Source organism: Myotis nattereri (genome assembly GCF_964212035.1).
Source record: "Myotis nattereri genome assembly, chromosome: 2".
NCBI classification, from domain to species: Eukaryota; Metazoa; Chordata; class Mammalia; order Chiroptera; family Vespertilionidae; genus Myotis; species Myotis nattereri.
In genome coordinates, this window is record NC_138076.1 from 116,997,730 (window position 1) to 117,024,423 (window position 26,694).

Below are 26,694 nucleotides of genomic sequence, written 5' to 3' on the forward strand. Positions count from 1 at the left end.
AGAAAGACAAGTATCACATGAGCTCACTCATATGTGGAATCTAATGAACAAAATAAACCTATGGACAAAATAGATCCAGAGACATAGAAGCATAGAATAGACTGATGAATCTCAGAGGGAAGGTGGGGGTGGGGGTGGGTGAGTGGTAACCAAAGAACTTATATGAGCATATGCATAACCTATGGATACAGACAATAGTGTGGTGAAGGCCTGGGAGGGGGCATGGATGGGGTAGAGTGAGTCAATGGTGGGGGGAGAGGAGAGAAAGGGGATATCTGTAATACTTTAAACAATAAAGATAAATTTTTTAAAAAGTATCTGCCTTTATGAAATCAGCTCTTGGCTCTGATTAGCATTATGAATGGAGAACTCGTATATCCTCTAGGAATCTCATGTCCCTATTCCTGTTTTTGTGGTATTGTTTAACTTGTTCCTCTGTTCCTGAATGTCTTGTAAATTGGTAATTCCACTTGACAAAAGTTTAGTGGTTGTGTTTTGTAAGACAAGAATACTTTATAGGAGATGCTCTATATTCCTTGGGGCATCACCTCGTGAGAATAAAAGATTATTGTTCATTTTTAATGATGCTGGAATGCATTGGGGATTCAGGTCTGAGCCCTCCATTTTAAAGTTTCCTATCAACCTTTAACCTAATGTTTTTAGTACCTAATTGATAATTTTTGCCTAATTCATTATTTACAACTGTTTCTTCTGAATTTATTAGCTGAAATTATCTATGAACAAGAATTTACTTTTTCAACTATTTAGTGCCCCCTGAAATAAGATTCTTATAAGAAAGGCAAGATAAAACTTGCTTTCTTATTATATGTAGTTTACAACCTCCACTGGAGACTAATGACAGGGTTTTTAAAATGTTATTATTAATTCATAGACTTTTATGTAGTTAATGTCCTCTTTATTCATTGTGGTAATTCTTCTTGATGCAAGTTGGTTTTTGTATCCACACTAAAAGATTCTCTAGGCTAATCTTGTACATTGTTCATTTCCTGTCCCAGACCTTGCATAACCCAATCTGCAAGGTGTCCTAGTTCCTTTTTGTGGGAAAAGGCTTTTTAGAGGCCACAATGTGGGTACAGGGAAAGCTTATTGCTGCTAGGCCTTTTCGGTAGGCCGACCTTGAACAAACACACGCTCTCTCAGATTTACAAAAAGGCACCAGCTTATACTGATATTTCCATTCCAGTGTAAGTTTATAGGGCTTTTACTCTGTGACTGGTATCGTTATCTTTTTTCCCGTTACATTAAAAATTTTGGTTCCTAAGGTTATTAACATAATTCCTTACTTGCTTTGTCCTACAGTATATCTGTACTAGTTTTAAAATCATATCAGTGGGTTAGTTCTAACAGTATGACTACTGAATGCTATTTTATATTTGTTCTTTAGTCTTAGACTGTATTTCTGTGGTATGTATAGTAAAAATTCTGTTTTAAAGTTGTTTGAAGTAATTCTTTTTTTTTAATCTTCACCAGAGGATATTTTTTTATTGATTTTTTTTTTTTTTTTTTAGAGAGAGAGTGGAAGGGAAGGGGAGAGACAGAGAGAGAGAAACATTGACGTGAGAGAGACACATTGATTGATTGCCCTCCTGCCTGTGCCCCTACCAGGGATTGAGCCTACAACTGAGTTACTGTGCCCGTGACTAGGATAGAACCTGGAACCCTTCCGTATGCGAGCTGACCCTCTATCCCCTGAACTAAAGTGGCTAGGGCTTTGCCTAGCTTTTTTTTTTTTTCTTTTTTTTTTTAAAAAATATATTTTATTGATTTTTTACAGAGAGGAAGGGAGAGGGATAGAAAGTTAGAAACATCGATGAGAGAGAAACATCGATCAGCTACTTCCTGCACACCCCCTACTGGGGATTTGGCCGCAACCAAGGTACATGCCCTTGATCGGATTCGAACCTGGGACCCTTCAGTCCACAGGCTGGCGCTCTATCCACTGAGCCAAACCAGTTAGGGCATTTGCCTAGCTTTTTAAAATTAATATATATGTGTTCTCACTCCATGGCATTACTGTGAGAATTGTCATCATTCCCTTTTTACAGTATCAAAGTACTCCACAAACCCTCATTCATTGATTTTTGGGTGTTTTATCAGCTGACTTTAGGAGCCAGTGTCTATTAGTGGGAAGGGAAAAAGAAGGCAATAGATGTTTCTTAAGCTCTGTCATTTTCTCTGTAGGTAGTATAGTTTTTCCTAAAGAGGAGGAAATTGAAGTTCAGTAAGGTGTAGTGACAGAATCCAGATCACATGGCCAATAAGAGACAGAGCCATACATAGTTCAGGAAATAACTTGGGTTAAAGTTCATTTCTTTCTGATAGAGCAAGAATAAGTCACCTAGCATTTCAGCGGGTTTAAGGCTCATATTGATGATTTTTAATGTAATATTTCAAAGGGTCTTGCTTTTTTCTAGCTTTTTTGTTTGCTTGTTTGTTTTGGGTGGCTCTTAAGAATCTGATTAAAAAATACACACCTCACTTTTATGTTTTTAAAATAATTTTTGAGAGTTATATTTTTAAATGTACAATATATAAAATGCTTAGTATATAACCAATACTATTAATAAAAAAGGGAATTTTAAAATTATCCAGAATCTGAAACCCTTACTAATCTTGCTATTTAAACTATTTAGTTCTTTAAACCAGTTTTCAGAAAGGCCAGATTTATTGTGTATATTTTCCTTCAATTTTAATCGGAAATGGATGCCTAGAGCATCTGTTTATTGTTAATATGGCTGGTTTGCAGTAAGAATAACTATTTCTAATTTTAGATACCTGCTAATATGTGAGGATCATAAATTCTCTATCTCTTTCTCTTCTCTCAACTATACACATGGAAATTCTTTCTCTTAAAAATGTGTTGTCCTAAATTTAACCAAAAAATTTTTTTTCTATTCTAGTTTGGGAATACCTGCTACTGCAATTCAGTTCTTCAAGCACTTTATTTTTGTCGTCCATTTCGGGAAAAAGTTCTAGCATACAAGAGTCAACCTAGGAAGAAGGAGAACCTTCTTACCTGCTTAGCGGATCTGTTCCATAGCATAGCCACCCAGAAGAAAAAGGTTGGAGTAATACCTCCCAAGAAGTTCATAACAAGATTACGGAAAGAAAATGGTAATCCTTTACTTGAGAAGCTCTCACGTTTCTCCTGATTAGGGCACTAATCTTAGCTCTCAAGACCTAAATGGCCTCCCAAAGGCCCTATTTCCCAATAGTATCACACTGGGAATTAGGGTTTCAACTTATGATTTTAGCAGGGACACAATGTATGAAGTCTGTAACATGATCTGTAAGTGTACTGTTATATTGCAAATCAGCGAGCTGAACAGAGGACACCTTAGTAAGCCAAATTTGGAGTCTTTATTACTCCAGCAGTCTCAGAGGAGTTGCCTCTCAAAGTGTGAGCAAAGTAACATGGAGGAAGCTTTCCCTTTATACCAGCCGTGGGCAAACTACGGCCCGTGGGCCGGATCCGGCCCGTTTGAAATGAAGAAAACTAAAAAAAAAAGACCGTACCCTTTTATGTAATGATGTTTACTTTGAATTTATATCAGTTCACACAAACACTCCATCCATGCTTTTGTTCCGACCCTCCGGTCCAGTTTAAGAACCCATTGTGGCCCTCGAGTCAAAAAGTTTGCCCACCCCTGCTTTATACCCTCCCAGTTTCTTTGTCTCCTAAATATGGGGCTTCCGAACCTTTTGCAGGCTTTACAAAGAACCCTATGTATTGGGAGATATTTTGCAGGAAGCTTGTAGCCTTGAACACAGCACAATTCAGTAACCTTGAACACAACACAATTCAGATAACTAAAAGACACCTGGCATGGGAGTAACCAGGGACAGACCAGACCCTTATGTTAGCAGAGCGGCTTGCAAGGCCAGATAATTGAGCTTATTTTCCCTATTATTCGAGCAAGTGTGTTTACAGAAGCCAAGAATAGCAGAGTTAATTCACAGAACAAAGGACCATATATATTTAGTGGAAAATTTCAAACAGCAGTTTTTACAACATAGAGGTTATGAGAACAAGATGGAGTGCCTATGCTTCACTACAATGATTTTTAAAATTTTAGATTGACTCAGAGTTCAAGTTACTGTGTTGTGAAAGTTTTATGTGGTCAAATACCCATAGCTTTATATGTTTGCTTCTCAAAGCTGGTATTAAAAACAGTGTTTATTACGTTTTAATTGTTAAATATTTTCTGAATTTTTTGTGTATAGGCAGAGTGAATTGATGCACAATAGACTTCTTAAATACCTTGTTGAATGAGACTAATTCCAAATTAAATATTCCAGACCTATCTCATAAGTTTTGCTTCATGTTTCTGTACTTTAGAAACAATATTTAATAGAAAAGCATTTTTATTATTTTGATGCTGGTGGTATTTGTAAGTATGTTTTGAAATATATTTTTGGCTTTTGAATTTTTCCTGGATAAATATGTAGAGAAGAGCATACAAATCAAAGAGGATTTAATAGGTTATCCATTGCATAACTTCCTTCTGAGATTTTATTTGCTGGTTTGTTTTAAATCTGTGTAAAAATAGGTTGCCCATTTCAGTATTTCCACTAACTTTCAGTTTCTCTGTTCTTAAATGTTGCCTTCCATGTATGTTATAAACTTCATGTTTTATAGTCTCAGTAGATACTAGCTTCATATTTTTAAACTACTGTTGCCTTATATAGCTAATCATTTTTATATCCTTTGGAAAGATTCTATTTTAATTTTAGTAATGAAATTTTTTTTTTTTAATTTTGTGTCCCCCACTCAAAACATAAGAGGACTGTGGCACAGTGCTCCTAAGTGCAGTATGATCAGACCTGCTCTGTACATCTTATCTTTGATGATGTGAAACTGGCTGAATATTTGAGTTAATTATTATATATTTAGTTCCTACTGTGTACCTGGCACTATGCAGAACTAGGGACATAGAAATAAGACAAAGCCTCTCGCCTTGAGGGAGCTGACATTCTAGTGGGGAAGTCAAACAATAAAGAGTTATGTAGTATAACGTGTCATAACTGTGCTGAAAAATAAACCAGGGAAAGGGGATGGAGGATGAGGGAGTTGATAAGTGGTATTAGATTAGAACTTTGAAGTGAGAAACAAGCCATTAGAAGGTCTGAGGCAAAATAGTCTTAAGCAGATAGAACAGAAACTGCAATTGCCCTAAGTGCTAAAAGGACCTCAAGAGAATTAGTGTAGCTAGAGTGGAGTAAGATGAAGATAAGTTAGAGGATGGCAGGGCCTAGACCTTGGGTTTTATTTTGAAAGCTGCGGGAAGCCACTGAGAGTTGTGGGCAGATGGGCAGGTGATATGTTCTGATCTGTGTTAGGGAAAGAGCTTTCTGGCTGCTAGGTGGCCACCTTGTGGGAGTGGGTAGGCTGGGCAACATGAGAAAAAGCAGGGAGACCCGCCCAGGGACTATTGGAGTGATTTACATAAGAAATGAAACCATCTGTTTAAAAATTAGTAACTTTCTCCAGGCTTTCTATTATTTTGGAAGAATTAAAACAGGTTGGTGATCTAATTATGTTAGCCAGAGTTGACTCAACTGGAGAGTGGGATCATTTACGGTGGCCTTGAGCATCAGATCAGATGGCATCTACAGCTGTGCTCTGACATTGAATCTTGGCGTTGTACATAGTTCATATTGTTGTTTTGGGCCATATTTAGTCTTCTCATGTCGTTTTTAGCTGTTTCAATCCCTGTTCCTTGTTAGTTTGTTCATTCATTCAAAAACTGTGAAGTCCATCTGCTATGTGGCAGGCACTGTTCTAAGTGCTGGGGATACAGCTATAAATGAGATAGAAAGGGTCCTGGTCTCAAGGATCCTGTATATACAAAATAATGTCAGGTGCTGTGAAGAGATACAAATATAAATTTACATATATATATATATATATATATATATATATATATATATAATTTTTAGGTGTTGGTCTTCCTCAAATGAGGAAATATTAGTTATTTACAAATAACACTTATTAAACATATTTGAGTAAATAATTTCCCATATTCGTTTCAGTCTTTTTTCTTCAAAAGAGTTTGAAGGACATTTTGTGTCATGAAAGCTATTGCTATTTCTGAATTATAAAGAAAACATAACTTATTTATAAGTAGTGACTTTGTTTTCTTTTTTTGGCATTAATGTTGCAGCTATATCTGGACTATAAATGTTTATACATTTTATATACATTTATTTAATAATGAAATTGTCTGTCTCTCCCACTAGACTATCAGTTCCATGATGGAGAGAACCCATTTGTTTTTGCTCACCATTGTATTCCCAGCACATAATCCAGTTCCTGGCACATAGTAGGTGCTTACTAAATATTTGTTGAATGAGTGGATGGATGAATGAATGAATGAATGAATGTGTTTAATTTTCCAAAGCAAGTTTGAAATTCACCTTTCCCATTAGGCTATTTAGCACAGGAGAAAGAAAACCATGATTTAAAAAATGAAATATAGTGTAGTTTACAGGGATTGTCCTGAGGCCATTTAGTTGATGTTTGGTGTTAATGAAGTGCTTGTTGAGGTTTTTAAAACTGTAGTGGCTGTTCTCAGATAGTGCAAGATTCTGGTATATTCAGCATACTATATTTATAGAAAATACACTGTATAGTATTTTAAATATTTCAACAAAACACTTAAAGAGTATTTTTCTGGTTTACTTTGCCTCTCATTTCTGGCTCTTTCAAGTCAGTCAGGGTATTTCTGTGAATATGAAGTCATTGTTCTCTGTTAAAAGAACATTCAATAAAAGGTGTTTCAAGTTTTTAAAAAACAAAAACATTTGCACAGTTTTGCTTTAAAAAGAAGTAATTATTTTGAAAAACGTGTATGTGTTAAAGTATATTTTTTATCGACCGTAGTGAATTATTTGGCTCTTACCTTAACTAGGCAGTGTTTATAAAATCTTCTTACTGGTCCTCTCCCATAATCCTCCTTTTTTAGATCTCTCTATGACTTTTCCAATTTATTTCCACTTTTCTTAATTCCCCTAGTCAACACTAGCATACTTTCCTTCCAGTCTATATATATATATTTTCATCCTCACCTGAGGGTATGTTTTTATTGATTTTTGTTCTTTTAGAGAGGGAGGAAGGGAAGAGAGAGAGAGAAAGAAAGAAAGAACGAAAGGAAAGGAAAGGAAAGGAAAGGAAAGGAAAGGAAAGGAAAGGAAAGGAAAGGAAAGGAAGGGAAAGGAAGGGAAGGGAAGGGAAAGGAAAGGAAAGGAAGGGAAGGGAAGGGAAAGGAAAGGGAAAGGAAAGGGAAAGGGAAGGGAAAGGGAAAGGGAAGGGAAAGGGAAAGGAAAGGGAAAGGGAAAGGGAAAGGAAAGGAACAAACATTGATGGTTACCTCCACTGCAACCTTTTGTTATAAGGGACAGCTGTTCCAACCAACTGAGCTACCATGCCAGAGCCTTTCAGTTCTTACCTTTTTGTTTGTTTCTTTTGTTAATTCTCACCTGAGGATTTTTCCATTGCTTTTTAGAGAGACTAGAAGGAAGGGAAGAGGAGGGAGGGAGGGAGGGAGGGAGGGAGAGAGAGAGAGAGAGAGAGAAACATCAATGTGAGAGAGACACATCAATTGGTTGCCTCCTGCATGCATCTTGACCTGGGCCAGGGATCAAACTTGTAACTCAGGTACGTGGTTTTGACCGGGAATCAAACCTGGGACCCTTCAGTGTGCAGGCCGCTGCTCTAACCACTGAGCAACATCAGCCAGGGCTCAGTACTTTTCCTAATGGGCCTTCTGATGTGGGTTGTTACGTATCTGTGACCTGGGGTGGAGAGTGAGAGAAAGGAAAGCTTTTGATTTTTAAGGGGTTCACGTGCAAGTAAGGAAGCTGCGTAAACACTGAAAGCAGCAAGGTTGGTGCAGGAGTCCCGCTGGACAGAGAAATCAGGAGTCAGGCTGGACAGAGAAATCAGAGGAGTCAGGCTGGACAGAGAAAGCAAGAGTCAGGAGTCAGGCTGGACAGAGAAAGCAGGAGTCAGGCTGGACAGAGAAAGCAGGAGTCAGGCTGGACAGAGAAAGCAGGAGTCAAGCTGGACAGAGAAAGCAGGAGTCAAGCTGGACAGAGAAAGCAGGAGTCAAGCTGGACAGAGAAAGCAAGAGGCAGGCTGGACAGAGAAAGCAGGAGTCAAGCTGGACAGAGAAAGCAGGAGTCAAGCTGGACAGAGAAAGCAGGAGGCAGGCTGGACAGAGAAAGCAGGAGTCAAGCTGGACAGAGAAAGCAGGAGTCAGGCTGGACAGAGAAAGCAGGAGTCAAGCTGGACAGAGAAAGCAGGAGTCAAGCTGGACAGAGAAAGCAGGAGTCAGGCTGGACAGAGAAAGCAGGAGTCAAGCTGGACAGAGAAAGCAGGAGGCAGGCTGGACAGAGAAAGCAGGAGTCAGGCTGGACAGAGAAAGCAGGAGGCAGGCTGGACAGAGAAAGCAGGAGTCAGGAGTCAGATTGGACAGAGAAATCAGGAGTCAGGCTGGACAGAGAAAGCAGGAGGCAGGAGTCAGACTGGGCAGAGAAATCAGGAGTCAGGCCGGACAGAGAAAGCAGGAGGCAGGAGTCAGACTGGGCAGAGAAATCAGGAGTCAGGCTGGACAGAGAAAACAGGAGGCAGGCCATCCATGGGTGAGTAAGGGGAGGTTGGCAGATGACTGCAGAGATAAGAGGGAGAAGGTAGTATGGCCAGATCTTAAGAGCTATTTTTGATTGAGAATGAGTTTTTACCTGCAAGTGAGAGTGTGGTTGTTTAAGTGGCAGCAGGGAGCTAGAAAGGTTGCAAAATGTTGAAGAGATAGAGAGTTTTGAACAGAAAGTGTTTTTTAGAAGGAACAACATAAAGGGTCAGGAAAGAAGAAAGTCCTTAGGCTGAGGAAGGAAATAAGGACAGAGGGAATGAGAGGAGTAGGGAACAGGAGACTGGGGTTGGGGGTGAAGTAGTATTTCAGGGATGGAAGTTTATTCTAGTAAGAGGCAAGGTTAAAGGCAATTGACTTCTGTCTTTTAACTTTGGCTTAGCCAGTGGTTCTCAACCTTCTGGCCCTTTAAATACAGTTCCTCATATTGTAACACAACCATAAAGTTATTTTCGTTGCTGTTTCATAACTCTAATGTTGCTACTGTTATGAATCGTAATGTAAATATCTGAATTGCAGGATGGTCTTAGGCGACCCCTGTGAAAGGGTCATTCGACCGCCAAAGGGGTTGCGACCCACAGGTTGAGAACCGCTGGCTTAGACTGATCCAATGGCAGAACCACCTGAGGGTTGCAAGCAGGGCTTGGCTTGGTCTCAGAGAGGTGGGGTGGCCAGGAGGTTTTGCAGAGGTGCAGGCTGTCTCGGTGTCAGGGGTAGTGCAGTGACTTCTGTGAGCAGTGGTGGGGAATAGTGTCATAGAGCTTTGGATTTACTGTCCTTGTGGGCAAAAACCAGTGGACACATGTCATACCAAATTAAAGATCTGTTAGATGCTTAGTCTGCATAGGCTAAAGCAGTAACTTGTAAAACTGTTAAAAACAACTTAGGGAGTTTAAGGCTAATCAAACCCCTCAGGACAAATTTGTAGCAGAGAAATGAAGTGTGGCTTCAATTTTGTTCTTAATATTACTGTATTTGATTTGCAGTCCAACAGAAAGGTAAGGTTAAGTAAATTGCCTATGACATGTGATGATTAGAGGTGGATCCATAATATGAATCCAGTCTTGCACATTAAATATGATATTTGGTCTTTTTGACACCAAAATTAAACTCGTGCTTTCTTTTCTTTTCATATAACTCCCCAAGAAATATTTTCACTTGTGCCCATTTTATTTTTATGGTAGCCTTTCAAAGGAAGATGCTATTCCATTTTACAGATAGGAAAATCATGTTTCTTAACCTTTTGAATTTTGTTTTTATAAGTTGTTGATTTGAAGTCCTTTGCCCATTTTGCATTTTCTTTTGTATATGTAGAGAATATTAATAATTTCCAGGTTTTACTGTTTATTTTTAACTTTTAAATGATTCCTAATGCGTAGCGCTTAATTTTGTGCAGTCATATCTGTAGCTCTTCTAAAATGCAATTTTTGGTATTTGTTTCATCTTACCATTGGTTCTCAACCTTCCTAATGCCGCGACCCTTTAATACAGTTCCTCATGTTGTGTTGACCCCCAACCATAAAATTATTTTCGTTGCTACTTCATAACTGTAATTTTGCAACTGTTATGAGTCGTAATGTAAATATCTGATATGCAGGATGTATTTAGGCGACCCCTGTGAAAGGGTCATTCCACCCCCAAAGGGGTCGCGACCTACAGGTTGAGAACCGCTGTCTTAGACTTTCCCTAAATTTTCTTCTAAATTTGTATTCTTTCATTTAAAAAATGTAGTCTTTCTGGAATTCATTAAATGTGTATTAAAGATCTGAAGGCAAAATTTCCTAACTGGGTAATTTCTCAATGCGTAGTGTTGACTAAGCTGCAGTGCTCTGTGTGCAAGGCTCACATTGTAAGCTTTGTGTGCAGCTTGGTGGAGTTCAGCTGTCTGGTCTGAATATTGGCTCTGCTGTTTCCTGGCAGTGTGAGTTTATCCTCCCTGGTCCCATTTCCCTATTTGTAAAATAATGTCAGTAACAATATCATAGGATTGTTAAGATCAAATGAGATTCCACCTCTAAAGTCCTTATTCTTCAATTTTAGGATTGTATAATGTCAAGCACTGGGTAAAACACTTATTGTTAGCAACTGTCAGTATGACTGCAGGGAATATTTCCTGGAGTTATAAAATCTCACATTTGGAAGAGCCCTTGGAGATTATCTAGATTAAATAGATAAATCCTGATATCATTATTTCTTAAAACTCAGTAAACATCAGAGTCACCTGGAAGGGCTTTGGGAAGTCAAGGTTGCAGGCCTCACCTCTGACTGACTGACTAAATAAAAATCTCTGGGATGTATGGCCCACTCATTTGTAATTTTGACATATGTTCTGTGTGATTTTTATGTGTTTGGCTTGACAGCAGCAAGAGGTTGTCCACCTTCTTAAAAACTGCCATGTTGTAATATATGTGGGATAATAAATTAGATGAGCTAATAAAAAGCAATTGTTTCTTGTCTTCCCAGTACATTATGTTAAATGTATGAGGATAGGTTTTGCCCTTTCCTCATGGATCAGTTAGTATTATTTTTTTTAAAAAAGATTCTCATTCATCTTAACTTTATTTCTCCAAATTCAGTCATAATTTTTAGATGTGAAAGATATTTATTTCTTGTAAATTACTAACACTATCAAATATTTTTACTTAGTTCTAATGGAATACTATTCTTTTTTAAAGTTAGCTTTTAAATGAAGTTATTCATTCTGAAATAATTCTCTAATATATTTCTATTTTTAGAGCTTTTTGACAACTATATGCAGCAAGATGCCCATGAGTTTTTAAATTACCTACTAAATACAATTGCTGATATTTTACAAGAAGAGAGAAAGCAGGAAAAACAAAATGGCCGTCTCCCGAATGGTAACATTGACAGTGAGAACAACAACAGCACACCAGACCCAACATGGGTTCATGAGATTTTTCAGGGAACATTAACTAATGAAACCAGATGTCTTACATGTGAAACTGTAAGTATATTGTAACATTTTGTATAGAAAGAAATTTAATTCATTATTGTAAAAGTTTTTTGAGGATAATAAGTATGAGAGATAAACTTGGAAGCTGTAATTCTTAGGTGTAGGACAGTGATGGCGAACCTATGACACCTCTGACACTTCACCTCTGACACGTGACCTCATTTTTTTGGTTGATTTTTCTTTGTTAAATGGCATTTAAATATATAAATTAAATATCAAAAATATAAGTCTTTGTTTTATTATGGTTGCAAATATCAAAAAATTTCTATATGTGACACGGCACCAGAGTTAATTTAGGGTTTTTCAAAATGCTGACACGCCGAGCTCAAAAGGTTCGCCATCACTGGTGTAGGATAAATGTTAAAGATGGACTTGTTAGGTGAAAAGAAATCTCTCAACATGGAAGCATGGAACAAAGTTTGGAATCTTGGAGGGAAGGTGGGGGAGGGTGGGTGGGTGGGAGGTAATTAACCAAGGACCTTGTATGCATATATGCAAGAAAGAATCTCTACACATTTTCATAATGCTGCTTGTGTGAACACCTGCGGTGACAGAAAAATACTGCAGTGAGCTGTTTGATTTTGTTTCATTTCAAAAGGCCATAGACCCTTGTCTGGAAATCATGTATTAGTTCAGCTCGTAAGAAACTTATAGGTCAGGAAGGTATACTATTTTGTTTTTCCTCTTTCACAGTTATATTTATTGCTTATGGCTGGAATAAAGACTAAAGCATACTGTGTACACTTGAAGAGGGAAAAATACCCCCTTGCCAAGCCCCCAGTGGCTGATGTGGAGCATCTTTTCATGTGCTTATTTGCCATCTGTATATCTTCTGTGGTGCAGTGTCTGCACACATATTTTTCCTATTTTTAAAATAGGGTTGTTTTCATGTTGTTGAGTTTTAAGAGTTCTTTGTATAATTTGGATATACTTCTTTATTACTAGCAGATATGTCTTTTGCAAACATTTTCTCCCAGTCTGCGGTCTTATCTTCTCATTCTTTTAACAATGTTTTTGGCAGATCAGAAGTTTTTAATATTTCAATTTTAAGATTTTTATATTAGTAAAGTCCAGTTTTTTTTTTCCTTCATGGAAATACTGTTGGTGTTCTTGAAATGCTTTTGGTGTTGTATCTCTAACAAGTTTTTACCAAACCCAAGGTCATCTAGATTTTCTCCTATGTTAATCTTTTAAGAGTTTCATAGTTTACATTTTATAATTTGTGAAAGGTATAGATTGATGTCTAGATATTTTTCCTTTCCATGTAGATGTCAAGTTGTTCCAACACCATTTGTTTGAAAAAAAAAATCATAACCCACACCAATGAGTGATATATTGAGTGTTTATGGATTAATTTTTAAACTATAAAAATGGATTAATTTTTAAACTTGGCATTTGCAGAATGATCATTGTCAGTACTGTGACTTTAATTAATGAAGGACATAATAGTAGTAAATAAATAAAATTTCCTTTTCTAAATAAATTTGTATTGGTGAGCCGCTTTCAGATCAAGTTAAAGAGGTATGACTGAATGGTTAAATACATTAACAGCCTGCGAAGATGTTTTTGAGTTAGAGTAAAGGTATCTTTGGTGTTGTGCTCTGTTCATTGGTGCAACCATCAGTTAATTGCAGTAATGGCTTTGAATGGTCAATGTTTGATGTTGGGGATTCAATTCAATACTCATTTTTATTCAATCTAAGCAAATTCAATTTTTTACTGAATTAATTGGGGTGACATTGGTTAATAAAATTATATAGTTTCAGATGCACGATTCTATAATACATCATCTGTATGTTGTATTGTATATTTACCACCCTAAGTCAAGTCTCCTTCCATCAACATTTATACCCCCTTTATCCTCTTCTGCCTGCCCCCTTTCCTTCTCAACTTCAATTATTTTAACATGAGTTTTTTGATGTATCTTATAAAGAAATTTTTTTTTTTTCGTAACTGAATTCTAAGCTTCAGGAAACATTGACAGATTATTGGAGCAGTATTTCATTTGGAATAGTAGTTGTAAATTAGAGAATTTGGCAGTTGCTTGATGTTTAGTATAATAGGACTTGGTTTGTGTTAGAAGATATATATAATTTAACCTTCATTGAGATAGAAAAGAATTGAATTTGTTTAGGATGTTGAGCAATGAAGTAATTGGTGAGACTGGCAAGGTAGGTTTGGGAATTTATGTGGAGGTCTTTGGGATGCTCTGCTAAGGACTTAGAAGTTTATTTTGTAGACTGGGGATATTGGGAGATGGGAGAAAGTTATATCAGCCATCCTTATTAGCGCTCAAATATTTATTAATTTGATTTGTAATGTGTAGATAGTGACCTGTCTACCCATTCTTCACTAGGACCTCCTGTGGCCTATAATATATTTGTAGATAGTCTCCCATGAATTAAGGGAATTGAGAATATTTTCTCATAATCTACAATGTAATTTTGATGTTCATTAGTACCAAATTTCATTTAGTTTTGCACAAATATTTAAATACCAACTATACCAAGTAAAAGATGGGTAGAGGTTGGGGGAAGATTTCTAGTCTCAAGATGCTCATAGGGTATTGATGTCCGCTCAACAACTAGTCAGCAATTCCAGTACAGTGTGTATGGTTTAGGGAACCATACACAAGATGCCATGGAGCCAGAGAACAGTAGACCTAATCCAGGTAGGAGTGGGAAGCATTTGGGAAGGTTCAGATGGGCTTCCTGGAGAAGGTAGTGTTTGTATGGCAGATTTTAGTGATGCAGTTGTCACTCTCCTAGTTGGTAGGAGGCTGGTTTCTGTAACAACACCCCCTTCTGGTGTTCTTCTCTGTTTTGTGATGCTTCTTTCTTGCTCTCATTACTTGGCTTTTCTTCTTTCATTTATCCTTTTAAAGTAAGTATCCTCCAGAGTTTCATTTTGGACTGCCTCTCACTTTGTATTGGGAGGGTTATGTTCCATTTCATTACCACCTGTGCTGGCAATTTCCCAGTTAGACTTGTTCACTTAGTTTTAGACCTGTATCTCCCAGATGCCGGGTCTGACCTCATATTGGGACATAGTAGCCCAACAATAACCAGACATGTTTACAAACGCTTAAAAGTTAAGCACTGCCCCATTTAGCAATCACCTGGCACCAACACAAATAATTGTGAACAGAAACATAAGTAACTCAGATATATCCAGATGATCCAGAGCATCCTTATGTCAAATTTTTTATGTTGCCATAAAAATGAAAATTTAAGATGAAGACCCTTGAGACAGTGTCTGAGAACCACAAAACTCATTTTGAGAAACACCATACTCCTTAATCTGTATTTCTCTTTGGGCCTGTCTGATCTGATACAAAGCTGATCTGATATACAGCCCTGCCTGATCTGGCTTTATCCTGCCTCTCCCATACTATCTCTTACCACCCTACCACGTTCCTACAACACCGGGCTAATTATTTTTTCTTAAACACATATTCTCTTTCCTCTGTTACTTGTCCTCCCCCCTTCTTCCCTCCCACCCCCCTTCTTTTTCACTGAATCTTTCAATACCCAGGTGAGTTAGCTTGCAGTGCATACACATACTCCTGTTTACTCATACTAGTATTTGCACAAGTACCTAATATATATAGTTACAAAATGTCACAAGGTAATGACTCTGAGCTTATAACGATGCAATTGAAACAGAAAAGCATTTACTGGATTGGGTGTATAGTCATTGTGGGTGAGAGACACAGGGGAACTGAGTCAGACTTTTCTCCTATTGTATGGTCACTTTGGACATGAAGTCACTGAAGGAGGAAATAGCAAGGAAAATTGATGTCAGAAGTTCTGGTCTAATCCAATTCAAATGAATAAGTAATAACCATTTTTATAAGGCGATTTGCCCATAAGTCAAACAGAATTTTATATTAGATTTTATTTTGAGATATAAAAGGACATAAATGAAGATTGGGATTTGGCATTTTGGGCTAAATTATTTTCTTAAATGGTAAAACAATACAGGTATCATGTCCTTTGCCAAGCATTCTCATTCATTCTTGGCCTGCTTTTGTTTTAAGAATTGGTGCATATGGTACAGTTTGTTTCATGCTTTACAGTAACACCAAGACTTTGGAAAATAATGGCATTTCATATCATACTAGCCTTTGCCAATAAGAGAATCATTCACAGGCAATCAGAGTTATTTATTCAGTGTTCTTTTGAATAATCCAAATCAAGTCCTTTTCTTTTGAACTTGGGGAAAAAGGATTCTTCATATACTTACTACTAATATTAGAATGCATTTAATTATATCATTTTTGGAATAGTGGTTTACTGATATTTGAAAAAAGTCAAAGGTAATTTCCTATTTTTACAGATAAGCAGCAAAGATGAAGATTTTTTAGACCTTTCTGTTGATGTGGAACAAAATACATCAATTACTCACTGTTTAAGGTAAGTGTAGTTATTCATCATGAATTTTAATGAATATCTTTAGAGTATTTCTAAATGAATACATGATTTTCTGGTAATAGACAAAATAAATTTATTTTGAATTTTACACAGGGGTTTTAGCAACACAGAAACTCTATGCAGTGAATATAAATACTACTGTGAAGAATGTCGCAGCAAACAGGAAGCACACAAGCGGTAATTTCGTGATTTTGGAATTTTTCAGTCATTCTTTGGCAGTACATGTTGTAGATGGGCTTTTCTAGCTGAAAGTGATCTATGAAAATTTACACTGAATAAAAACTCTTAATTTTATCACCAACAGTTAAGATTTATTAAGTAATTTACTAGATAAATGATAACTCTAACCTCAGTGATTTTTCTGTGCTTAATGATTGTTCAATAATCATGAGCCAGTACAGTTAAAGTATTTGGCTTAGAAGCTTTCTTGATTATGTAAACTTTTTTCTTGGTGAGGGAAAAGGGTCTTTTTTCAGCCCCACCCTAGTTTCTGCAATTCCTACATAGGACTTTGTACCGTCACTTAGTACGTCATTCTAAAGATGGGCGTGGGTACCAAGGAATGGTACCCACATCATCATCCTTGTTATTTTACTCTGTATTTTTAAACAATCTCAGACTCAGAGAAAAGTTGCAAGAAGAGTAGCAAGAATGCTTTTATACACTAAACCATTTGAAACGAAGGTCCTGGTGTGATTTCATGATCCTGGATATTTTAGTAGCTATTTCCTACCAGTAGGGAAATTTTCCTATATACCTTATCCATCCAAGTCAGGAAAAGTAACGCTGACATGTGACTGTTATTGTAGATCTGACTTTAGTATCACCGGCTGTCCCAATAATGCCCTTTTGAGAACAGAGGGTCCAGTCCAGAATCGCACAGCGCACTCAGTATTCACGTCCCTTCAGTCTTTCACATTGGGAACTGTTCCTTAGTCTTTTCCTGACTTTAATAATCTTGGCACTTTTCAAAATTGCAGATTAGTAATTATTTAGAAAGTTCCTCTTTGGGTTTATCTCATGTTTTGTAAAATTTGGTTCAGGTTATGTATTTGGGGTGGGGATCTTACAGAAGTGATGCTGTATTCTTCTTATTGTATCCTATTATGTAGCACCCGATTTTGATTTGTCTTCTGTTGGGTTTTCCCAAGACCATTCCTGGATTTGGTAGTTGCTATTGCTAGAAAGACTCAGTATAACAATCATGTTCACAGCTAAGATTTATTACAGGGAAAGGTGACAAAGCATATTCAGCAAGGAAAGCTAAGGCAAGCTCCCAAGAGTTTTGTCCTAGAGGAGTCACACTGAAGACACACTTAACCCCTCCAGTGTTCTGCATAAACCATATTGTTTGTCTGAACAATTTCACATTGAAACACCCTTCTCATTTAGGGAATGGTGGGACTACTCTCTAAAGCATGTCAAATTCGCAGCCCACGAGCCGCATGTGGCCCACAACGAATATTTTTGTGGCCCAGCCAGTATAATGGCTTGTAAGAAATGTTTTAATAAAAATTTCATAACTTAATTTTTATAATATCCTATTATACATAATTATTAATAACAAACTACAACGTTCACTAATAACTGATTACTATAATTGTGTTGCATTCAATTCTCTTACGCACCTTAAGTGCAGGCGCACCATTTCTCTCCATTAATGGTAGCAGTGAATATTTTAGCAGCCGATTGCCATGTCACTAGTCTTGTACTAGTGACAACTTGTTTGGGGTGCACAACAGGAAGTATTTCACTTCCGGAGAACAAGAAAAGTAGGTTTATTTGCATTATGCTTATTAAATTGTGCAGTTATTCAGTGTCTGGTAAGTTAATGTTCAAGAAAAAATACTAAATTTATTAAAATGTTCTATTATTTTATGTTAATGACTAGGTGCACTGGGTGGGGGGGGGGAGTGTCCCTCAGCCCAGCCTGCCCCCTCTCACATACTGGGAGCCCTCAGGCATTGACCCCCATCACCCTCCAATCGCAGGATCGGTCCCTTGCCCAGGCCTGACGCCTCTGACAGAGGTTTCAGGCCTGGGCAGGGGACCCTCATTTCCCCCCATCAACTGGTTCTGCCCCCAGCCCAGGCCTGATGCCTCTGGCCCAGGCGTCAGGCCTGGGCAGGGGACCCCTAGACCCCTCCAATTGCTGGCTCTGCCCCTTGCCCAGGCCTGATGCCTCGGCCAGAGGCGTAGACCCCCATCACCCTCCGATCGCCTGATCGGCCCCTTGCCCAGGCCTGACGCCTCCGCCAGAGGTGTCAGGCTTGGACAGGGAACCCCCATCTCCCCCCGATCACTGGCTCTGACCCCCGCCCAGGCCTGAGGCCTCTGGCCCAGGAATCATGCCTGGCTGGGCAGGGGACCCCTATCTCCCTCTGATCGCTTGCTTCACCCCCAGCCCAAGCCTGACGCCTCTGACCTAGGCTTCAGGCCTGGGCAAGGGGACCATCATATCCCCCCAATCCCCGGCTCCGCCCCCCACCCAGGCCTGATGCCTCGGCCAGAGGAGTTGACCCTCATCACCCTCCGATCACCAATCACCGGATCGGCCCCTTGACCAGGCCTGAGGCCTCCGGCAGAGGTGTCAGGCTTGGACAGGAGACCCCCATTTCCCCCCGATCACTGGCTCTGACCCCTGCCCAGGCCTAACGCCTCTGGCCGAGGCGTCCGGCCCGGGCAGCGGGGACCCGCAGTGGCAGCGGGGGGGGGCGCCGCGATTGTGCGGGCTCCGCCCCTGCCCCTGCAGGACGCCTCTGGCTGAGGTGTCCGGCTCGGGCAGCGGGGACCCGCAGCTGCAGCGGCCCGCGATCGTGGGCTCTGCTTTAGGCCCAGGCAAGGGACCCCTAGCTCCCAGGACTGCCAGCTTCCACCGTGCCCAGCTCCCATCGCTGGCTCCACCCCTACTTCCTGCTATCACTGGCCAGGGCGGCAAAGGTGCCTGATTCTCTGATCATGGCTGGGGGGCAGGGCAAAGGCGGCCCCAGGGCCGCCTTTGCCCTGCCCCCCAGCTCTTAGCTCCCCCCTGGGTTTCCGATCACTATCAGTGGTTGGGGGCTTCTTCCTGCTTTCCCTTTCACCTCCCTGCATTGTGCCTACATATGCAAATTAGCCGCCATCTTTGTTGGCAGTTAACTGCCATCTTAGTTGGCAGTTAATTTGCATATAGCCCTGATTAGCCAATGAAAAGGGTAGCGCCGTACGCCAATTACCATTTTTCTCTTTTATTAGTGTAGATTACTCATTTATTTTAGCCCTTTGTATTCAGCATGTCTCTATTGAAATAAACCTGCATTTCTATGAAAATTGAAGCTTTTGTTTTTTTGTGGCCCACATAAACTTAAAACTTGTTTATTTGGCCCGTGTTAGCCTTTAAGTTAGACATGCTTGCTCTAAATCCAAGTTCCCAGTAGTTAACAGTGGACCATCTTTGCATGCAGATCTTTCTTCCGAGGACTGTGTGAGGGCTGATGTATTAACTGTTTTCTTCACACTCCATTACTGATGCTGTTGTCTTTGAACTCTTAATTATGGTGATGTCTCCCAGAATTCTCCACTGTAATCTGTGCTTTTTCCCATTTGTAATTCATATTTTGTTGTGAAGGTATTTTGAAATTCTAAATATCCCCATTTCTCATTAAACTTAATTTTTTTTGTTTTTTGAAATCTCAGCATGAACTCAAAAGATTCCTGTTTATTTTCAGTGGGTTGTGATCCATTACTATTTTTATTTCATTTCATGTTCAGATTATCCCTGATTTGGCTAGTAAGAGCTCCTACAAGCTGACTCCTGTGTCTTTTTTGTTGTTGTTGTAATTTTATCCCCTTCACATGTATATACATGCACAATTCTCTCTCATGTAGATGTGTTGCTTACTCTGGGGGGGCTTCTCTATGCCCCTACCTGCACAGATGTCTATCTTTTATGGGCCTACTATGGTTAAACTGAAATGTTCATGAAGGGAAGGGAAAGAACTTAGATTTTTAATTGATTATATTTTTGTTTTTTGGACACAGACTTTATTTATTGGTAAGGGAAGTGCTTTGGTAATGGGCACAGGTAATCAAAAACAGACTACTCAGTATCCCCTTCAGATGTTTGGAATACCTCAAATAAGTTTGACTAGAGGCATAGGCGCTGATGTATTAGATTAATCCTGAAAATGTTGTAGAAAATGCCTAAGACTTTTGGTTAAGGAAGGCAGAGTCAGCTAAAAGGAATGTAACTCAAACTTCATTGATTAAATGGAGGAAAGCCCATCTGTGAGCATAAGCTGGTCTTCATATAGCATGACAAAAGAACCATACATGAGTGAGTAATTAGGAATTATCTACAGGGTTAAGCTGTTTGTTTTAAAGATGTATACATGATATTTTTCTACATTATTTAATATTAATCTTTTATTAAATTACATGGGGAATATATTGTCTTTGTACAGAAATTAGAAAATATATCTAAGTATAAATCACATAAGAATTATTATTCATGAAAACACTACATTTTTGTATAAATACTAGATATTTTAAGTGCATATGTATGTACACACATAATTTTTGAAATGGAATCAAACTTCATATACCGTTTTGTTACTTTTTTCACTTACTGAATTGCAACCATGTCAATGAAAGCATCAGTCTTAACAGGAGCTGTATAGTATTTTTTTTATGGTCATACCTGTCTACCAATCCTCTAAATCTAACAATGTAGATTGTTTCCATTTTTTTATTGTTTTGGTGCTTTGATGCAGATATTTTGTATGTGTACACACCTCCTCACCCATATATTTTCAGACAGATTTTAGAGTATTTCTTGTATTGTAGGATAAATTATGTGTAACTACATGGAAAGGCACCAATACAAAAATTATGTATTTTCCACTAGGATAGAGTATCAACTCTTCCTTGCAGTGTGATATTGGAGAAGTCTTTTTGGGTCTGAGTTGGATTAGTTGATTTCTAAGATCCCTATCATCTCTAAAACTCTGTAGTTTCTGGTCTCAGGATAAGATTGTATTGAATATATGATCATAGCTCTTATTAAAGAAACAAAAATTAATTTGACTTAAAAATGTGTCCATTTGGATGAAGGACAAAAACCACATCATTAGTGAAGCTAGAAAAAGCATTTGACAAAATTAAACACCCTTTCATGAGAAAAACACTTATAAAACTAGGAATAGAAGGAACATACCTCAACATAATGAAAGCCATATATGAAAAGCCTACAACCAACATCATATTCAACAGTCAAAAACAAAAAACTTTTTCTCCAAGATCAGGAAGAAGATAGAGATGCCTGCTCTCGTCACTTTTATACAGCACAATATATTGCTCAGTCCTAGCCAGAGCAATTAGGGAAGAAAAAAAGAAAAGGCTTCCAAATCTGAAAAGTAAAGTAAAATGATCTCTGTTCACAGATGGCATGATCTTAAATATATATAAATCACTAAATATTTTTATATGTTTTTTTAAAATTGATTTCAGAGAGAGAAAGGAGTGGGAGAGATAGAAACATCAATGATGCGAAAGAATAATCAATCGGCCACCTCCTGCACGGCCCCTACTGGGGATCAAGCCTGCAACCTGGGCATGTGCCCTGATCAGGAATCAAACCTGTGATCTTTTGGCGCATGGGTCAACACTCAGCCACTGAGCCACATCGGCTAGGACTCAGGTTTTTCGTTGTTAATATACAAAAACTGATTTTTGTGTATTGATTTTGTATCCTGTATTTTGCTGAGTTTGTTTTAGTTCTAACAAGGTTTTGTTAGATGTTTGATGTTTCTGTCTCTCTTCCACTCCCTTCTTCTCTGAAATCAATAAAAACTTAAAAAAAAAATCCCATTTACAAATCATCAAAAAATACTTAGGGATAAATTTAATCAAAGAAGTGAAAAACTTGTGAAAACTGTGAAATATTGCTGAAAGAAATTAAAGGAGATACATATAAATAAATGAAAAGGTATCCTCTGTTCATGAATTACAAGACAATATTATTAAAATGGCCATACTGCCCAAAGCAGTCTATAGATTCAAAGCAATACCTATCAAAATCGCATTGGCATTTTTTTTAAATAGAAAAGAAAAATTCAAAATTCATATGGGGAATTTTAAAGGACTCTGAATAGCCAAACAATCTTGAGAAAGAAAAACAAAGCTGGAGGGCTCATACCTCCTGATTTTTTAAATACATATTACAAAACTACTGTAATCAAAACTGTATGGTACTGCCCTGCTCGGTGTGGGTCAGTGGTTGAGGCATCGGCCTGAGCACTGAAGGGTCTCAGGTTCAATTCCCAGTCAAGGGCATGTACCTGAGTTGCAGGTTCGGTCCCCAGGCCCTGGTCAGGCAGTGTGTGGGAGGCAACCAATTGATGCATCTCTCACATCAATCTCTCTGTCTCTGTCTCTCTCTCTCTCTTCCCCTTTTCTTCTTTTTCCCTCCTTTTCTCCCCTCTTCTTCCTTCCACTCTCAAAAACACAAACAAACAAAAAAACAACGGAAAAATATCCTTGGGTGAGGATTAACAACAACAAAACAGTGTGGTACTAGCATAAAGATATGTAGACCAGTGGAACAGAATAAAGAGCCCAGAAATAAACCCTCACTTTATTGTCAAATGGTCTTCAACAAGCGTGCCAAGGCTACACAATAGGGAAAGGATAGTCTCTTCAACAAGTGGTGCTGGGAAAACTGGATATCTGCATGCAAAAAAATGAAGTTGCACCCTTACCCTATAGCATATACAAAAATTAAGTCTAAATGGATTTAACACCTAAACATAAGACTTAAAACTATAAAACTTATAAAAACAAAATAGGGGGAAAGCTTCATGACATTGAATGTGACAATAATTTCTTGACTATGACGCCAATAGCACAAGCAACAAAGCAAAAGTAGACAAATGGGACTATATCAAACTGAAAAACTTGTGCACTACAAAGGAAGCAATAAGAGTGAAAAGTAATGAATGGGAGAAAATACTTGCAGAGTATTCACAGAATGGGAGGAAATATTTAAGAACCAGATATCTGATAAGAGATTAATATCCAAAATACATAAAGAAGTCCTATAGTTCAGCAACAAAAAACCAAATCACTCAATTACAAAATGGGCAAAGACTTGAATAGACATTTCTCCAAAGAAGATGCACAAATGGCCAACAAGTATATGAAAAGATGCTCAACACCACTAATCATCAGGGAAATGCAAATTAAACCACAGTAAGATATCACTTCTCACAGTTAGGATGGCCACAGTAAAAGAGAGAAAGAGAGAGGAGAGAGAGGAAATAAGTATTGGTGAGGATGTGGAGAAATTAGAATCCTTGTGCACTGCTGGTGGGAATGTAAAATGGTGCCACAGTTACGGAAAACAGTGTGGAGGAACCTCAAAAAATTAAATTACCATGTGATTCAGCAGGACTACTGGGTATAGATCCAGAAGAATAGAAAACAGGATTTCAAAGAAATGTGTACTCCCAGGTTTTTTGCTACACTATTCACACTAACCAAGTGGTGAAAACAATTTAAAATGTCCCTTGACAGATGAGTGGATAAAGAAAATGTGGTATGCACATACAATGGGATTATTATTCAGCCTTATAAAGGAAGGAAATCCTGTTACATGCTACAACATGGATGAACCTTGAGTGCATTATGCTAAGTGAAATAAGCCAGTCATAAAATGACATTCTGTATGATTCCAGTTTTATGAAGAATCTAAAGTAGTCAAATTCTTAGAAACAGGAAGTAAAGTGGTGATTCTCAGAGTCTGGGGAAGAGGAATGTGGGTTGTACAGGAGGCCTAGTTTCAGTTTGCAAGATGAAAAAGTTCTTAAGATCTACTGCATAATAATACCGTGTATCTAACATTACTGTACTGCACACTTAAAAAGGATTAAGATGGGCCCTGGCTGAGTGACTCCGTTGGAGTGTCGTTCTATATACCAAAAGGTTATGGGTTCAATTCCTGGTCAGGGCACATACCTAGGTTGAGGGCTCCATCCCCAGTCTGGGTGCGTATGGGACGCAGCTGATCCGTGTATCTCTCTCACATTGATGTTCCTTTCTTCTCCCTTCCTCTCTTAAAACATAAATAAATAAGTAAATAACATATTCTCAGGTAAGGGTAATAAAAAAAGGATTAAGATGGTAAAGTTTATGTTATGTGTTTTTACAACAATAAATAACCATGGAAAGTTTGACTTTCATTCATGAAATATGTTTGAATTAATATAAAGACAGTGTCTTTAAAAAGATTCAATTTGGAAACAGTGAAGAACGATTTCTGCACGTTTTTAATATGCCCTAAAATAAGTTTTCTGTGATTAAATGAATTTGCTGTATAAAATTTCCTGATAGTTATTTATGATTCATATTATAGACTCTGAGAAGACTCACATAACAGAAAAAATTTCTTTTATCTAGCTTTTTCAAGAATTTGTTTGCACATAGACTCCTTTTATACAGCATACCTACTGAACTGTGTCTAGCACAGTCCAGGAAAAATGCCAGTTTGGTAAATGGGATGTAACAGTCATAGACCTTTGTCTAGCGGGAGGACAGAGCACAGGGAGAAAGTGGAGGCTGTCCCTGGGGAACTGGAATGAGAAAAGATTTGATGGCTTTGTTTCAGTTAGTGCTACCCTGTCCTCTGGGCCTTGTGGGAATGATGCCGAGATTTTAAAGAGTAATATTTCTGTTGCTCCTCTCTCACTCTGATGATGAATAACCGTGGACTGGGAGCTAAGCCAGCCTGACTGACTCCTTGCCTACACATGCTTCCTTTCTCTTTATTTGTGCTATCCCTTGATTCCGTATTTGGCTTAGCCTACTTCTAGGACCAAACCTGTCCTTATGAGGCATTGAAGAAGGCTCTGCACTGCCCAGGTGACTCAGCATCAAGTTGTCATGTCCACATGTCCATCTCTATCTGTCCTAGATCTCATAATTGAGATTCTCTCTATTCCTGCAGTCATGTCCTTCCCTTTTGCTCCATTTTTGTAACTGGATCCATATCTTAATCCTCTGTGTCCAGGTCTTATATAGTAAGCATCAAGTCAGGATCTTTTCAGCAATGGGAATTTGTCTTACTTTAGTCCACATCCCGAACTACCCTTGCACACACTTCATCTTAAGTCCATTCCAGGCTGCTCTAACAAAACACCATGAACTGGGTGCATTATAAAGAACAGAAATTTCTTTCTCACAGTTCTGGAGGCTGGGAAGTCCAAGGTCAAGATGCCAGCATGGTCTTGTTCTGGTGAGGATCCTCTTCCTGGTTCAAAGCTGGTGTTCTCTCACTGTGTCCTCACATGGTAGGAGGGTACCAGCAACCTGTCTGGTGCCTCATCTCTCATACACACGAGTCCCATTCATGAGGACTACACCCTCATAACTAAGCACCTCCCAAAGGCCTCACTTACTAAAACCATCACATTGGGCTTTTGGATTTCAACATGAATTTTGAGGGTGGGGCACATTCAGACCATAGCCCTCCGACCCCACCCTATTAGAATTCTCCTGAATCCGACCTGTGTTTGTGGTTTTCTGGGTCTTTCTGTTTTGACAGGTTGATGCTGCATACCTGGTAGCAACTCTAGGTAGTGCTCAGTATTTTGTTCCACCTGTGGTAGGGGCACTCCATGGACCTCATCCATCCACTGACCTGCCCTTCACTTATAACACAGGCTGGAGGTCAGGCTCTGTCTTGTCTGACTCCTCAGTGTCCTCCTCATACCAAATCATAGCATCATATTCCTTTCTCATTCCTCAGCCCAATTTGCCCCAGTTAGTTCTTATTGACATTACAGTTTATGAGAGTGTGGAATTTTATGTCTGTATAATTTTAAGCTTTTCTGCGTGGTTAAGACCTCTACTAACAGTATTTAGTAAATTTTTATGTGCCTGTGCTGGGATATTAAATATCTCTGTGTCAGAGTTTGCAAACTGTGCCCCCTGGGCCAAATTCAGTCTATAGACCTCTTCGCTTGGCTCACACAGTTTATACAAATGGAAAATTGTACTTTAAAAATACGGTTTCTCACTATTCTTGAAAAAAATCAAAACAGCAGACAGCACTGGGCCTGCATTCTACCATGCGCTGCCCTCAGTTGCCTGCCGTTGAGTCCTTGGTGTTCTAGTTAGGACTGGGTGCAGACTCTGGCAGTTCTCCTGCCCCTCCTGCTCTGCTGGCTTGATTTCACTTCTGGCTCTTCTTTGGAGGACTCCCTTGGGCTACTGCAGAAGGGAGTTTCTGGGAATTTCATCTCTGACTGACATGTGGAGAATAGAATATGAAAGCCCAGCTATCATTGCTGTGGTTGAGAGAAATTCAGTCCAGGGTTCCCTGGGGGGCTGGGGGGGCCTGCCTTCTGTGGTATTCTGTGTGTGACCTACCCCTTCCCCAGTTTTTCTCCCCTTCCCCGGCTTCCTCACCTTCCCTCAGTCTGCCCTGGAGCACTGCCTAGATAAACCTCCCAGTAGGACCCAAAGTGGGGAGGTTGTGCTCACTCCTCACCATAGTCTCACCACCTTTTATTATAGGGGCTGCAGTCATTTGAGTTTATAACCTGGTATGTAATGTGGACAGTAAATTCTTACTAAGAAG

The 26,694-nt window shown here is 38.8% G+C and overlaps 1 protein-coding gene across 2 annotated transcripts in view; it reads left to right on the plus strand.

Moving 5' to 3' along the window:
* The window catches only part of USP12 (ubiquitin specific peptidase 12), a 122,303-nt gene that overhangs the window by 74,609 nt on the left and 21,000 nt on the right, over positions 1-26,694 (plus strand). The window contains exons 3-6 of one of the 2 annotated variants that reach the window (XM_081083625.1): positions 2,922-3,135; positions 11,408-11,637; positions 15,985-16,061; positions 16,173-16,256. In XM_081083625.1, coding sequence (XP_080939751.1) covers positions 2,922-3,135; positions 11,408-11,637; positions 15,985-16,061; positions 16,173-16,256 — 605 coding nt within the window. The remainder of the gene's footprint in view (positions 1-2,921; positions 3,136-11,407; positions 11,638-15,984; positions 16,062-16,172; positions 16,257-26,694) is intronic. The other variant, XM_081083626.1, reaches the window with a different exon arrangement.